Below are 17279 nucleotides of genomic sequence, written 5' to 3' on the forward strand. Positions count from 1 at the left end.
AGCAACATCCCTTGTTTTGCACCAGCAAGTCAGGCAGGGGAGATTTAACTCCAAATATCAGAAAGCTATTGCAGTCTTAGTCCTGTTACCTGAGTACCCATTGTGTCATGATACCTGGAGGTCTGCAGGCAAATCAAGAGCAATTTTTACCCTTTCAGGTTAAAAGAAAGCTGCTTCTTAAAAAAATTCCTGCTGTGTCACTCAAAAAGTAAGGACTTTTTATACTGTTTGTTCTGTATTTGTTTGCAGAACATCTGATTTCTTTAATATATTCTTAATAGGACTAAAGAAGAAACTTGCCATATTTAGGTATTTAAATGGTGAAAAAATGTAATATGCTTTAAGAAAAGCACCGCTAGAAACTTTATCTGGAGAATTTCTAGGTTCAACAGGAAGTGAAACGCAAGTAGAACCAGTGAAGTATGTCAAGTAAAATACATAGACAAAAGCAGGTTGTTTTTTTTCAAAGGTTCTTCCCGATGTTTAAGCAAATTAAGAAGAAAATATCTAATGGCTGAAGCCAGCATTGTCTTCAACTGTGTACAGGTACATAATTAAACAGAAAACTCTTTCAAAGTGCTTTTAAAAGAGAGCCCTTTCTGGCTGGCTGGCTGTAATTCCTTAAGTTGTGTGAAATGTGTTTTACTGCCTATATAAACCCAGAGGCAATGTGATTGTTCAGGTCACTGGGAAGTGCCATTGTGCTCCTAAATGATCATCTTCTGCTGCAGTGTGTATTAATAGCATGCAGAATCAGGGACAGCAAGGGCAGAGGTAACTAGCAGACAATGATGCACTTGTTCTTTGGGCACTGAGTTCACAGGGTTTTATCAAGGCCATTTGCCTCCCAAGCCCATGCCCCACAGGTTGAAACACATGTGGAAAGGGAGACAGAGACCTCAGATATCAAGTTTGTGGTTTAAAATTTTAGTCAGAGTGAATAGATATGTCACTTTTGGTTTTCAGGAGTTAGGAAGAGTTAGCAAGAATTAGCAAGTTCTTTTTTAAGAATAGTGTTGAAAATGGCTGCTCCTTTTCTTTTGGTGTTTCTTTTTTTTTTTTGCCTTTCAGCAGGGAAGGATTATTGAGAAATTCCTTGGCATATTGTCAGCTTAATCAGAAGCTCCTTCAGATTTTAGTCATGGGAAGTTCAGTAAGCTGTTTGACCAGTAGAACCTGCCCATACCTCAACATAGTGTTTCTTTCAATACCCTCCTTGAGAGTAGAGGCAGTGTTCATCAGGGAGAAATATGAATTACATGCATCTGCGCTGCAGATCAAAGCAGTGGGAGGGAGGAGACCATGACTCTGGTCCCTGTCATGCTCTTTGTGGTGGTCTTCATGCCGTGGAAATTGCAAACACTTCCTGTCTCCCAAGTCCAGTTGGTGTGTGAGTTTCCATGTGGGCTGGAGAAAGACCCCCTGTCTGTCCAGCACCATGTAGTTCTACCCTGCGTTTGATGACCAGGATTGATCCACTGAGAAATGAACATTCCCTGCTGTTGCCACATCCTTTTTCCTAAGTTGGGATGAATCACTTAGTCTTCCTGCATGTTAGCATCTGTTTCTGCAAAACAGGGGCAGTAATACTTCTAATCTGCAGAAGCTTTATGAGGTTTCCTTTAGGTGTAGAAGGCATTCTTAAAATACTAGGATGATAGGTGTTGTGTGCTGCATCTGCAAACCTTTGAAGAACCTAAACTGCCATGTCATTAATAACTTGGAAATCCAAAGCTCATTTTCAGTGGCAAACTAGGACACAGGCATGAAATAATGACAAAGGGAGGATAGTAAGCAGATGGGAGATACTTAAAGGAAAGTTTGTGGTTCTTTTAGCGCCTTGTCCAGCTTATGGTAAGGTAACTTTCTATTTTTTGTGTTAATGATTTGCCTTGCCTTCCCCCACTCTGAGGGGTTGCTTTAAGAAGTGCTAGGATTGACTTTCCAGATGATGTTTATTCTGCAAAAAATAAAATGCTGTTTTTAGGACTTCATCATAGTTTTGTTCTCTTTTATTTTAGAAAACTTCCAGAATCCCTGAGGATGACATCAGGTTGAGAAAAAACAGAGGCCAAAACTGTGACAATTTCTTGGAGCCAGCTGCTGTGCTTGCTACAAAGGAGGAGAAAATGGAAATTGAAGTTCCAGTTTCTGAACATAAAAGCATCACCACAGTGGCTTCACCACATCCTGCAGACAATCCAACCCACTTCTTTTCCCCTGCAGCCAGCCACAATGGACTTAAGGACAGGCACGAATCTCTGGACAGCGAAGTTGCTAAAGAGATCAGATACCTAGATGAAGTTCTGGAGGCAAATTGCTGCGACTCTGCTGCAGATAATACCTTTAATGGGACATCTTCCCCTGAACCAAGTGCAGTCTCCATTATGGATGGCTCAGGAGCATCTGTTAACGTCAGTAATGATTCAGTACGCAGTGAAAGGGAAGAAAATGCAGGCAACAAGCAGTCACCCTTGGCAGTTGAACCATGTGAAGCTAACATAACAGATGAGAACCTGAAATCTAATGGCCATTCCTTGGGTGGACTGAAAGAAGACACTAGGGAGAGTCTGAAGGTTCCAGGAAGTCCTGCTTCTTCGAACAGTTCTAGAAGATCCTCTAAGGATGGAGAAGCAACTCTTACAACCCTTAAGAAAGAGGCTAAGTTTGAACTACGAGCCTTCCATGAAGAAAAAAAGCCCTCAAAGCTCTTTGAAGATGAAGAAGAGAAAGAAAAATACAGGGTCCGGAAAGTGAGACCATCAGAGGAAATGATGGAACTTGAAAGGGAAAGACGGGAACTCATTAAAAGCCAGGCTGTCAAGAAAAACCCCAACATTGCCGCCAAATGGTGGAACCCTCCCCAAGAGAAGACCTTGGAGGATCAACTGGATGAAGAGCATCTGGAGTCCCACAAGAAGTACAAGGAGCGCAAGGAGAGACAGCAGCAGCAAGGTGCAACACCAACATCCCCCAAACAAGTCAGCTGCTCCTTTGTACCACCAGAACCAGTCAATGTCAAGAAAGAGGATATTGTCACAGAGCAAATTGACTTCTCAGCTGCCAGAAAGCAGTTTCAGCTGATGGAGCATTCATGTCCATCACAGGGTCAAGCCCCACCAAGGCGGTCAGGAACACCCAAAATGTTCTCCATCAAACCCTTTTACAAAAGCCTCAATTCCTCTCATGTAGACAAGCCACTGTCCTCCGTGACAAGACCTGTTTCTGCATGTGGGCAAACAGGACAGCTTGAGGGTAACAATGCCACTGTTGTCAAAGCACAGAAGGTCTCCTGTACCTCAGAAGATGATACAAGTGCCCAGACTACCACTGCTGACCCAGTAAGAGGGTTACCATGCAGTGATAGCCCCAGAAGCAGACAGACCTCAAAACTCTGGGCAGAGGATGGAGAATTCACGAGTGTGAGAGCAGTCTTCACAGTGGTGAAGGATGATGGACAGGGCTTGCTAGACCAGTTCCCGAAGTCAGGTAGCGTCTCTTCCCCTCCAGAGGAGCTCGATTCCGGTTTGGATGACTTGTCTGTCAGGTCTCAGGATACCACCGTCTTGGAGACCCTTTCCAATGACTTCAGCATGGATAACATCAGTGACAGCGGTGCCTCCAATGAGACCATGAGCGCCCTGCAGGAAAATTCATTGGCCGATTTCTCCCTGCCGCAGACCCCGCAGGCTGACACTCCGTTGGAATGCAGGGGTGAAGGCATCTCCAAGTCATTCAGCGACCCAGGCTGTGACTCGCCGTCCTCTGCCTTGGCAGACTCCATGTTGATTGACGACCAGCTGGAGTACCATGCTGGCCTGCTGGTTCAAAATGCAATCCAACAAGCCATAGCTGAGCAGGCTGATAAAGCAAACTGCAAAGAAGAAGAAATGCCAGTGGACAAGTTGATCTCAGTCAAAGAGCAACCAGCCACCACCAGGCCAGCTCCAGACTCCAAGGACCAGCAGAACCCGATGTTTGAGCCACCCCAGGTTTCTTCACCTGTTCAAGAAAAAAGGGACCCCCTACCAAAGACTTCAAAAGAGGAAGACTCAGGACTCAGGGAAGGGAAGAATTTGCAGCCTTCGCCTGTGTACTCAGCCAGCCAGCCATTCCTTGTGGAGGAAAGTCGGCATGAAGTCAGCTATTTCAGCAAGTATTCAGAGGCAGCTGAGCTGAGGAGCACCGCCTCCATCCTAGCCACACAAGAACCTGAAGCAACCGTGGGACCTTTCAAGTTACGGTCAAGGAAACAGAGGACTTTGTCAATGATAGAAGAAGAGATCAGAGCTGCCCAGGAAAGAGAAGAGGAGCTGAAGAGGCAACGGCAAGGTCTGCAGATGGCACCGAGCCCTGTGACAAAGAGCGTACCACCCATGCCCACCAGAACCGTGTCTTACAAAACTGCACCAGGTAAGAGCCTGAAGCATCAGTGGGGAAGTGAAATGTGACTGAAAGGTCAGGTCAGATGTGGTTTTGTATCATTTTTGTGTGAATACATCGTCTTGCAGGCAGTTGGACAGTTGTTGTGACTTCATCTGTCTGGAAACTGCAGGCAGGAGGAGGGCATGGCACCCATCCCCATCCCTGGAAGTGTTCCAAGGCCAGGCTGGATGAGGCTTTGAGCAGCCTGGTCTAGTGGAAAGTAGGCGGTTGGAACTCAATGATCTTTAAGGTCCCTTCCAGCCCAAACCACTCTGTGATTCTATAGGACAACCTAACTTTCTGTCTGAGAGCACGCCTGAGGATGTTTGGGATTTTTCCCAAGTAAGTTAGTTACCCTGATGATTGTCATTAGAAAACCCTGTACTCTGTTCATCCCCTGCCATGTTCTAGGGTGACGTGTCCATCGCTGTGCTGCTCCTCCGACCACCCAGTGAAATTTAGGATCACCACAAGGAAGGACAGCAGAAATTTTTGCAGTGTTGTGGTGCTTTGAAAGACAAACATACAAAGCATTTTTAACAGGCTTTCTGTTCTCTTGCACATCATTAAGGAAATGCAAAGGTAGTGGGCATTTACAGATTTTGGGGGTTTGCATCAGATTTCTTAGTGTATGTGTCTTTTTTGCTTTCTGTTTTCAGGTATTCCTTGCTTGTTTTAGTGAAGTTTGTCTGGTAAAAAGATCTCCAGAGCTGTGAGTTGCCATGTATTTCAGCTGGTGTCATTCATTAATGAATTAAACAGGCATCACAAACAAAATGCTAAATAGATTCAGTAGAATTCCTTCTCTGACTGGTCGTCTTCTGGGTCCTTTACAGCATATCACTCTCCTTCTTTGCCTTTTCAAAAAAAATCAAGCAGTCATGCCTTCTCTAACATAACATTAAAAACTAATTTAAAAAATAGAAACACATGTCAGGCTTATTTCTGTGTAGTGATTTTTATAAGTATAGACCTGCATATGCTTAGCAAGTACTTAAAAGTTTTTATTAACAGTTATCATTGTGAAGAAGTATTAATTTTACCCAGAGAACTTAATTTGGTGTCCTTATTTCCACTGATGTAAATCTGAGCCAGTGATGCTTTCAGAAATTGTGCAGGGTGATCCCTTTCTTTTGAAAGTCGTGGCAAGCTTGAATAAGGTCTGGATTTAGTCCATTACCCAGTCTGATTGTGAATTTGGAGTGTTATACAGCCCATAAATAGCTAATACTTGGTTTTGTTTCTTCTACAAAGAGGATGATTTTAACTTGTCTTTCTTGCCAAAAATGCAGCAGATGTTGATAATTTATTTGAAGTGCTGTTGTTAGTTACTGCTATAGAACAGCATTTTTGGGAGTCTCCATAAAAAAAAGGTGTTTTGAGCAATGTCTGACAAGATGTGAGAGACAAGGCAGCAAAGACCTCGGCTGGGAGGACTCCTGTATAAAGGAAGGGATCACTTTCAAAAAAATCATAATCCGTAGCTGCAAGGGCTTGAACTGAGGCTGATAATGGTTGCTTTTTACTCACAAGTGGTGTTGGAAGGGCTGCTGATGCTAATGCTTATTTTAACAGAGCATCTGGGAAAACAGTGTGCTTCTCATTCTTATTTCTCTACACAAAGAGGCATTTACTTTGTGTCTGATGTTAAAGTGTTCACTGTAAATTATGTCCCAGTGAGAATTATAAACTTATGTTTATAGTGAATCATTCCAGACAGTTTCCTTTAAATGTCCAGCTGCCACATCTTCAAGAAAGAAAATTGGAATCTATTAGCCAATGACTTAAGCTACTGTAGTTTATAGCTGGTGACAAGGCAAATAATTAATTTATAGGAAAAGATGAATATGTGGCAATGGGTAAGGATGTCATTGATCAAAAAAAACCACAAAGAGCATTGCCAAAGTAATTCTTAAAATCTTCTACTTTCGTTGCTTTCTAAACAGCAAATGTGCTCAGCAGAGCTCTCAGCTGGCGGAAATCAGCTCAGCACGCTTAGTGTTGCAGCATGCATACCCCCCCAGCTTGTGTCATTTGTGTCATTTGTGTCATCCTTGCTGTCCCTTTAGCCAGCTGTGTTGCAGTTAACGCTTGCAGGTGTCCCTAAAAATAGGGAGAAGGGATACCATGCAATCTGTTGGAAGATTGAAGCAACTTTCCTTTTATTTCAATATTTACAGCATCTTTTCAATATTTACAAAAAAAAGAGGCCAAAGGTGATTCAGCAAAGGCAACAAAATCTGGCTGTAAAAATTCATTGCAGCCAGTTATAGAGGTGATTTACAGAGGAGAAAAGAAAATCTGCCTATGGTAGGGACAGTAAGGAATACGCTGTAGAACATGTCTGATACTGTAATCTGAATATCTAGTTTCACACACACACACAGACACACACACACACACGCACACACACACACACACACAATAATGAATAGAAGAAACAGAGGTACTTCTGTCATCAAATTGCCTTTCCCAGAGAAAGAATTGTCACTCTTCTTTTAACATCCGGATACCTCAGCAGAAAAGGATTAGGGGGTCAAGTCTAAATTTGAAAAATCTGTTGCTAATCCTTAAGTGTGGAAGTGTGAACTCACCAGAACTGTTTTGAGAAGGTGCAGTAATTAACTTAATTTACAATGGCCTACTTATCAGGTTGCTTTTTGGTGTGGACTGGGCAGAGTGGCTTTACTAGGACTCCTGGTGGTCCTTGGTTATTTATTACTCCTGCCCCACTGTACTGCTTTGAACTGTTGTTACATGGATAACAAGAAACACAAACCACAAAAAAGGACTGTGGTGAACTGAACTGGTATTTTGAATGGAGTGTGGAAGATTAGCACAATTCATGTGGGTAGATGTGTGAAATAATTGCTAATTACTTTATATAGCAAACAGGGTGTTTTTGCCACCCTGACATACAACTTTCATACAACTGACAGTAACACTGAACTTGGTGTCTGCCAACCACCCAGCACAAGCCAACGTGGTTCCTAGTAAGAGACTTCTGTACTGCTAACAAATCCTTTAAAGCTGTTTGGGCCAGCCTTTTAACCCATCTTAGGTCCCTGGAACAAGACACGGAGTAATTTAAGTGGAACAATGACTATGTGTTGTGTACACATAAGACAAGACCTTCTCCAGGGTACTCCTGGAAAGGTGAAGGGACAAACCTATACAAACTCCTTTACCAAAAAGCTGGGTTTCCTGCATGAGGAAACCCAAGAAAGACAAAAGAAAAAAATGCTTCAGCATGGCTAACTGGAGAGTCATTGTGGATCCTGAAATATGTGTGGAGCTGTATTTAAGTTTGAATGTTTCCTGTGTTGCCTGCACTGGACAGGGTGTTGAGCAGCTGCATAGCAAGCCGGTGGTTTTGTCCTGCAATGTGCAGGCGGTAAACCGTCATCCTGGGCAGGGCAGGTGGGGCTGTTTATTTGGTAGCTGATTTGAACAGGATGATTGTGTGACACGAGAGGATCCAGTATGCATTTGGTGGTGCAATTCCCATGTTTCTTTTATTATGAGTACTTAGACTGTGAAGAACTGGTGTCTAATTTCCTGTAGTGCCTGACTCAAGTAATCCCATTCATCAGAGGAAGTGTGAAGATCATTATATGAGGGGTCTTGGTTCAAAGCATTGCCAGGTGAGGCAGAAGGCACGTTACACTCCCTGCCCTTGTCTGCAGGTGCTCAGACCCATCTGCACGCACATCTGGGAGCGCTACCCACCAAGCAGTCATCTTCTGTTGTCCTCAGTTGATGAACTAGGAGAGAGAATTTCAGTGGACGGTGAAAGCCCAGGGGGAGAGTTGCAGTTCAGAGATGCAAATGATCAGGTACCTTTACATTTCAAGTAACTCTCCCCTCCAAATCCCTCTCCATCCCATTGTGAGGGATGTGTGTTTGTGGTATTGCTTTCTTCTCCTGAGTGACAGCTGTGGAGCATAAGCCTCCATCAGAGGAGCCACTTCAGCCTCAAAACCATTTTCCACTTGCATTTTTCACCAGCAAATACCTACACTAAGGAAACTTCTCAAGTTCACCTGAAGCTTGAAGATACTTTTTGTACAGCGGGAGGAGAAGCAGAAACTTTGGGGCAAGATATTTTTAGTATTTGTGGCCATCACAAAATTTGTAATGCCCTGTGTACATGTAAAGAATAAGGATCGGGTACAATACATATACATGAACCCCTTTTTAAAATGAGAATTTTAAGAAAGGCTAGAGCAGAAGTGAAGCCCTTGAGTTTATGGAAGATACTGTTTCCTTGCCTCTTCATAAGCACTGGTATGAAAAAAGCAAAGTTCATCATTCTCTTGAAGGATTCATCTGGAGTGCTTATCACTCATCCCCTGAACACCTCCAGGAGTGCCTTAGCAGCATACTAAGCCAGCTCATTTGTCATTTGCTCTCTTAATCCCTCCCTAGTGGAGAATGTGTATGAAGCGAGATCTTCGAGAGGTTATTTTTTTTTAATGTTTGGTTGTTTGTGTGTTTGCATATTTGTGTTGCTCACTTGGTGTTCAAGATGGCTAAAGAAGCCCACCCGTCACCTGGAGTGGTAATGAGGCTCCACATTACCAGAGGGACATTTTTTTATGTACTTCAACTATCCCCTGACTCTAGAACAGACTAGTCTCTTGAAACAATGTCTTGCTGAAATACCTTATTTTGAAAAGTTTTCTCTGCTGCATAGATGTCTTTAAAAATGCCAACAGCATCTGTAAAATAGTTGGTCATGCTTGTGTGAAGCTCCATTCTTTCTCATCTCCTTTGTACCTTAGTTAATGCATGATGGCCCTTGGGACCTACTGGCTACTTAGTGGTGACTCAGATTGTTGTCCCAGGGCCTCCCCTCAGTCACTCTTTCTTCTTGATATTGCAGAAAATCATCTGAGCATCCTTCCTCAGCTTGCAGCGAGTGCTTGAATACTTGTCAGGCTCCAAGGAGTGGATAAGTCTCCATCACAACCCCTCTTTCTCCCTAGAGCTCTGCAGAGGTTTTGGTTAGGAGAAAGCTAATTTGTCCCCAGCTCTTAAGTGTCTTTGATTTTGCAGAGAAGGGTCAGGCGATGTCTTGCAGCCATCAGACTGGGACACAGCAGCAGCTGCCCATTCCCTGAGCTTTTTCTTCCCCTCCCCAGGGCTGAGAAAGAGCATCCTCCATAAGAGCAGCTCCTGCCTGCCCCAGATAGCACAAGAGACAGGAAATCCAGAGGAATAAAATGCCAGGAGCTTCCTACTAGATCCCTGAAGCCAGAAAGTGGAGAGAGCCATCACCAGAACAGAAGCCACCATTTTTTAAGTCCCTTTGAAAGAGGAGAAAAATGTAAATGTGTAGTTGAAGGTTTGGGATGTTATAACCTGTACTCGATGTCTTGCAACAGCTGGAAAGGTGACCTCAGGGGACTCCACTTCCCCTGGAGGTGGAGACACTGCTCATGACTACTGTTAACTTGCAAGTGTGACCATCAGGCTGCAGTTTTTGCTGGTATCCCAGAAGCGTGACCTTGTTTTGAGTCAGAGCACGGATCCTTTATTACTCATCTTGGATCTGGGCAAGGACAACCAGCAGTGTCTGTGTGCATCAGGTGTGGGCATGAGACTGTGGAAGCAGAAAGTGCCTGTGATCCCCATGTCTCATGATGCTTTTAAGCTGAATGACTCTTCTGCCTGAGAACAATGCCTCATCTGGATGAAAATCTGCCAGAAGAAATAATTTTAACCCAACAGGTTAAATAATAAATAACCCAGCAGCGTTTCTAACACAGTCTGAAGTGGCAGAATAGGTCTACGCTGCACTGGAGGTCTGCATCAGGTTCACGGAGTTTTTCTCTGGTTCTTTTGAGAACCCTGAAGCCTCAGACATCCCATCATCTAAGCACAGCCTCACTGATGGCTCTGCTAGTTGCTGGTCCTTCTGCCACTGTTGACACTGGTAGGGTCTCTCCCTTCACCTGCCTACCTGTTCTCACAAATTTTTTTAGGAACTTGAAAGAGATGCTTACTACTCTGTGGAAAGTAGTTGAAATGATGCTGTGAATTCACAAGTTTCAGTGGAATTCACTTACACAGAGAAAATGCTTGTGTAATCATAATTTCTTGTGGATACAAAGCCAACAAACCACTGTTTTGCTGTGGGCAAATCTCCCTACTACCATGACTTCTCTATTTGTGAAAAGGGAACTGTGGTGCTGCTGTTCATGGTGACGCTGCCCAGCATGCACAGAACAGTAGCATGTTGCTGCAGGGTTGCTGCTGCAACATGGAAATTGATGGGCCTTCCATCCAGGGAGGATGGATCTGCTTGGAGATATCCCCTTTCTAAAATGCAGATCCCCAAAGCCTAGTTTGCATTGTTTTCCACGGGAAGTGGAATGGAAGGAGCTCTTTTCAGGCATGAGGCTCATCCATAGGTCTGAGCATCCTGTGATGTGTCTGCATCCCTGGGGGAAAGGAAAAGTGGGCAGACATCTAAGCAGCCTGGTTCTTCCTGCCAATACATGCGTATGTCCAGGGCAGTTACTTACTAGTGTAAGAATGAAGTAATACAGCAAGATGTCTGACCCTTCATCAGGCTTTTTATTGCACTGGCCAGCTTAAGGTAAGCCTGTAACAAGAAACTAGTGATGCTGGGTTTTTCCATTCTGCTCAGAACTTAAATAAGCCCAGGAAGGGGATTTCTTGTAAAAGACCTCTGCAGTGTTGACTCGGGTTTCACTTTTCCCTTCAAGAATAAATCTTGATGGATCTTACAGGAGGTCTCAAGGCTGCTCTCTAGTGGCTGCCACTGTTGTGATGCTTTTTTGGAGGAGCAGCCAGGGTTTTCATTTGTCTCAGCAACAGGAAGTTTCATGAAAATCTGCATGATCCTTCTGGTTATTTTGCTTATTTGTAAGGGTTTTAGGGTGGGGTTTTTGCCTCCTTTTTTTCTTTCCTGTCCATTGAACAGTCTTATTTCCAAGAGCTGCTGTGCCATGGAAAAGGGAAGCTGATTTTGGTTCAGCATTGCTTTCTCCTGTCATAGCTGAGGACCTCCACGCCTTATTCCCACGCCCACAACCTGCCACCGTCCTCATTCTTCCCACCAGGACAAGCTGGGCGGCTCTCTCTGGGTCAGCTCCTGATGATGAGAAACACAGGCTGAGAATAACAGGCTATCCTCCCCAGAGAAGTGTGGGTTGTCCACCTCCTGAGCTCTCCCATAACTCATTGCCCAAAGCTTTTTATGCTTACAAAACAGATAAAAAGCTCTGGAAGAAGAGAAAAAGCCAGCAAGGCCTAACCAGATCCCTTCCTTGGATGTGTGGTGGGTGGTCCCCAGCATACAGCAGTGGCATTCTGTGTGTTGTGTAGTGTCATCATTGTATAGAAAAAAAATCATCTTGAGGTTTTTCAGAACCTTACAGACATTTCCAGATCACTGAAATGTGTCCTGTAGGAGGGAATGGGGTAATTCAGGCAGATGCAGCTTTAAATAAGAGTCATGGGTTAAATTTGCATTGAGTTGTTTGGTAACTTTTCTAGGGTTTATAAAAACATTTTGTAGTGTTTTGGTGTAGTCCATTTCAGAAAGAGTGAGAGTGTTTTAAAAGCCCATGACCATCCTGATTTACCAGATATTGTTTCATAAACTTTATTCCAAACTCTTTCATCATTCAAAGCCTGCTGAAAATGCTTCTCCAGCTGTCATGTTTTGGAAACAACTTCTGAGTCCTTCAGCTTAGAAGGGGCTGTTCCTTTTCATGTCATTGCAGGAAAGATAGAGAAGATCAAGCCTCCTCCGTCCCCCACCACAGAAGGCCCCATCTCACAGTCAGACCCGCCACCCGAGGAGCCTGCAGGAGCCCAGCGACCCAAGAACCTGATGGAGACCCTCATGGAGGATTATGAAACACACAAAACTAAGAGACGAGAAAGGATGGACGATAGCAGTGTAAGTGCACTTTTCCTTTTTGCTTTTTTTTGCTCTGCAATAGAGACCATGACTCGTGAGAACCAACATTCAGACAAGAGAAATACTTATTTCCCAAGAATTTCCTCAGATCACCTTGCAGGAGTGTAAGGATTTTAACACACTGTAAGAAACTGTGTTTGAAATGGAAGGATGAGGGCCAATGGAGAGGAGAGAGCATCATTGCAAATATCAAAGGCAACTCATATTTTAAGATGAAAGAGAGTAGATTTAGATTAGGAGTAATTTTTTTCATGTGAGGGTGTTGAGGCAGTGGCACAGGTTGCCCAGAGAAGCTGTGGATGCCCCATCCCTGGAGGTGTTCAAGGCCAGGCTGGATGAGGCTTTGGGCAACCTGGTCTAGTGGGAGGTGTCCCTGCCCATGGCAGGGGGGTTGGAACTGGATGATCTTGAAGGTCCCTTCCAGCCCAAACCATTCTATCATTCTGTGATAAGACACACCCAAAGGCAGGAGGGTGATTTCATCTACCCTACCTCTCCTTTCAGCATCACCGCCGTGTGTTTTATGTCTGGCTTCAGTGGCTACAGGGCTGCCGCTCTGGCCAGGGCTTGCAGGTTTTGCCTTTCAGAGACAGTGGGCAAATCAAGCGCATTTGCTGTTGGAAGAACTTCACCGCTTAGGCAAAGTGGCAGATTATACCAGAGGATGTGTTATAGTAGAGGTTTCAACAGGTGAGAAAAAGAGAAAAAGCAGCAGCAAGAATACTGGTCAAGCACTGATGGTAAACAAGACTGAGACTGGCCAAGCAACGTCATTAAAAATAAACTCCAAACTGTCTCACTTTTTTTTTTTTAATGGCACCAAGTTGCTTGAAATCTTATACTCTGGGATGTGCCAGTTCTTGCCATTTCTTTATTTTGTTCTTGTTTCCTAGTTATAACATGCTTGTTCAATGTACTAATGCTGGTCTTTTCCCTTTCTACCAGTACACCTGTAAATTACTGTCTAGCAAGGTTACTTCTGAGGTACTTCCAACTGTTTATGTATTTTTGCTTTCCTTGCATGATGATTCCAAGTGCATGTTGCTACAGTTTGCATTTTCATGCTGTGTGCCAGTGCTGTTTCATATCAAATCAGGGATGCAAATGTGTGTGGGGGATATTCCTTCTTATCTCTCATCAACAAAATATTTGTGTGGTTGGTTTTCTAACCCTTGGATTCTAGTTACAATTTCTGGCATGGGAAGGGTTGTAATTAAAGGGATGGTAGCTGGTGCCCAGGACTAGAGCATTCCTGAGGTGTGAAATGAGAACTTCTCAAGCCCTGTTACCATTTAGCTGGCAAAGCTAAACCTGGGATCCAAGCATCCTTAGATGCTGAGTGAAACTGCAGTGGCTTTCCTTTGTGTCTGATTACAGTTTATTTAGCACTGTCAGAACCTCTAGTATTCTGTAAAGAATCCGCACACCAATCTTTCATCTGTGGAAGAAGAGAATCGGATCCAAGCACATTTTGTGAACCTGACCTTGTCCTTCTGTGCCGGCATGTGATGACTGATCACAGACCCACAACTTAGCATCAGTGTTGGTGTCAGAGTAGAGGAAACCCAGACCTGCTAAAGAGAGGGTATTTACAGTGGCATCTGGTATTTTAGCAAGGCAATAACTTGCACAGTTGTTATCCTTACAAAGCTGGACTCTGCCAAATGCAACGATTTTAAGAGCAGGGAGTTGATACCAGCTACACTTTTGCAATGTTTGTAGGAGCAAAGTGCTCAATAACATGGACATTTCAATTGCTTGTAATTTTCTGTGCAGACACAAGTGTAAATCTGGACTTCTCTAAGATGCACAGATTGTGGTAATGACTCTTATTCATCCATCCAGCATGACCATTTTTTTATAAACTGAACCTTCCACTGTTTCCCTATTCCATTATATATTTGACCACATCAGCTACCTCAAGACAAGTAGTATGAACATTTTCTGTCCTGGAGAGTAAAGCAACGTCAAGTCTATGCCATTTCTTATTCATTAAATAATTTAGTGTGGGTTTTATCTCACTGATACAAGCCAGTGATTGATCTTTGTGTAGAGTATTTATGGAGAGTTCATCTGTATAAGAGCAGTGTGCTTTCAGAGACATGGTTTTAAACACAGATCATGTGTCTTTTGCCCCATGATATCTGCACAATAATCTGAGTTACGATTTATGAACGGTAAGTAGCGATCAGAGCATTTGATGTTGTGTGAGAGGCAGAAGCTCAGGTATAGGTTTGACATTGGCCTTCTGCTGGGAAAGTTTGTGCATCCACCTTGTAAAATGATAATGACGCAAGGAGTAATGAGCTGGAAATGAATGTGCCTGGATGGGAAAGCAGTAGAGATGAAAAAGGCTGTAGGACACAGCAAGTCTATATGCAGGTGAAAGTATACCACCAAAGGCCTCCATAATCCGCTCTGGTCCAGGCAGGCAGCTCGGTTTTGTCAGTGGCAGTGCTGGAGCTGACCCGCTTGCATGCAGTCAGATTGGCATCACTGCTCCGGTGAGCAGCAAACTCCCAGCAAGGTACAGTAACTGCTGAAGTGAAGCTACGCGCAGCAAACCACAGCCTGCTTCATTAGGTTGATGTGGTTTTATCACCTCCAGATTCTTGCAGCCTAGGTTAAAAGCACATCCGTCTGCTGCTTTAAGGAGACCACATATAACGATGTGCCCACACATATATAGGTTGTTTTTATCCTCAAAGTCTTTTGCTTTTGTCCTTACAACTACACATATCTTCAACTTTACGGGACATTATCCTGCGTTTGCTTAATGTCAGTTGTTCTGGAGGAGCTACTGCAGTAAGGGGACATTTGTGCAACATTAAAGTTTACTGCTGAGGGGTTTTGTGTTAACAAAACAGAAAACCACCATACTAGGTTTGATGGCAGAGGGCACACAGTTTATGCTTGAATACTGACCAGCAGCAGCATAATACTCTTACTGTCTTGTTTCAGGTAAAAACATTTTTGTCTCAGATACCCAGCTCTTCACTGTGCTCCCTAGAGGTTTATGTATTCAGGGAGTAGCGTTAAGTAGGCACAGCAAAGAAGATACCTTTTTACTTGAGAAATAGATGTTCTTTGTCCCTCTGTGGCCAGGGGGAAGGTGACACTTAGTTTATCGTTCCTGAGTGGGAACACTCATGTCTGCAGGGTTAGGCAGCCTGTTCCCTGCCTTTGTGCATGTCTCTGTGCTCCATGTAAGGGTCTTGTGCAGTGACTTTCCTACATGGTAGATTTTAGATGTCCAGACTGTTGCATTTCCTGGTTTGGGTGCTTTCAAGGTGCGGATGGGAAGAATCAGTAAAATACTAAGCTCCAGAAAAATAATTTTGCTTCCACATCACTTTTGCTGCTGCTGTTCAATAAAAATTAGCCTGTGCTGTATAACAGTCAGTTTCATGCAGTGGTGGGGTTAAATATGCTTTGGACTAAAGCATATCTGTGTTTTGCCTTTTATTCTCTTGTTGCCAGAAAGAGAGCAATTATTGTTATATCTGTTTGAGGGAAACTCAGGACAGGTTAGTCTCCATCTCTAGGGTGGACAGATAAATTAATCTCACACCTGACAGTGGTAGCTGCTTCAAAAAAAACCCCCTCAAAACCCTCAAAAATAAATGAAATATGTCAAGAAAGAGCCTTCTGCAAATCTTAGCAAGACCCCAGAGCTGCAGCCACAAGATCCACACAGCAATTTTTTTGCAGAGAGGTGAATAGCAGTTTTTACAGCCCTAAGTATCTTGGTACATTTGTCTTTCCCTCACACCTACTTCTGCTCTCCAAATTCTTCCTCTTCAACTGCAGCCAGTAGTCAAATCACCTCTCCCAAATAAGACATTTTCTATAACATATTGCTTTTCTCACTGACATGGTCAGTCACACGGTCATTAGGACATAATGTGGCCAATATGCGTTATGTTACAGAGCCCCCAGAACAGCCACAAGAGCAAAAACGTAAGACCTTCCTTCCTTTGACCTACTATGTAGAGCATCTGCTTGCTGGACGCACAGTGGGTCAACAGACAGCCCTGATATCTGCCAAGAATATTGTAAAATGGAGATCATTTGCTATTTTAGGCAAGTGGCTTCCTGGGTTGTGAACTCAATGCTCCATTGAGGAGTCCCGATTCTTCGCTCAGTCATTCCAGTTGCATGCTATAATTACCCCATTGTGTTCTTCAGTGGGTGTAAAACTGACACAGCCTAGTAAAAATGAGGGTTATTCTAGGTCAAATGCTCTTTTCAGTACGTTAGAAGAATACTTCTGGAGTAACTATTCAAAAGGACCTTTAGCTTTTTAGTATCAGTCTACTATATAGAGGGCTTGCTTATTAATACTAAGCCAGACATCAGTATTAGTTTTCCTGCAAAGGCTAAGTCCACATTCAGTGCCCTCATGGTATGTCTGATGTAATTCTGGAAACAATTTTCTTTGGAGCAACCAGCAATGTTTGCAGAAGTAGACAAGCTTCTGGGCACATTTGCAGGCAGGGAATAAATGGAAGGAAGCCTGTTGCCATCTTTTAAGACAAAGGCAAGCTGACTGATCCAAAGCAGAAATCTTCAAAGTTTAAGGGTCCTGACTGTTGCAAACCATCACCAGAGACCATGACAACATCATGATTTCCAGCAAGGAAGACATTGACTGGAAACTGTTGTAAATTATGTAAAATCCATTTTATTTTCAGCTGGCATAGAGGTACAAGCCAAATTCAGCTTACCACTGCTCCATGATAGTGGTAGTTCTGGTTTGAAATTTATGCTAAATTTGATGGAGTTTTATGTGTAAATTTCAATATCTAGTGGGAAGAACAGTAATTTTCTGTGTTTTGTCTAATTATTATCCCATACTGGTCTTGATAGTCTCCTGTCTAGCAGCCTTTGCCTGTTG

General features: G+C 43.5%; 1 protein-coding gene across 1 annotated transcript; it reads left to right on the forward strand.

The window, feature by feature from the left end:
- Window positions 1-2025: 2025 nt before the first annotated feature.
- Window positions 2026-13366, forward strand: AKAP2 (A kinase (PRKA) anchor protein 2; the record flags this gene model as incomplete). The annotated part of the gene is made up of 3 exons (XM_010074893.1): window positions 2026-4413; window positions 12183-12361; window positions 13328-13366. Coding segments are annotated over exons 1-3 (2502 nt in total), but the record flags the coding sequence as incomplete, so codon positions are not given.
- Window positions 13367-17279: the final 3913 nt, after the last annotated feature.

The sequence above is a fragment of the Pterocles gutturalis genome, unplaced genomic scaffold (genome assembly GCF_000699245.1).
Source record: "Pterocles gutturalis isolate BGI_N339 unplaced genomic scaffold, ASM69924v1 scaffold49802, whole genome shotgun sequence".
NCBI lineage: Eukaryota > Metazoa > Chordata > Aves > Pterocliformes > Pteroclidae > Pterocles > Pterocles gutturalis.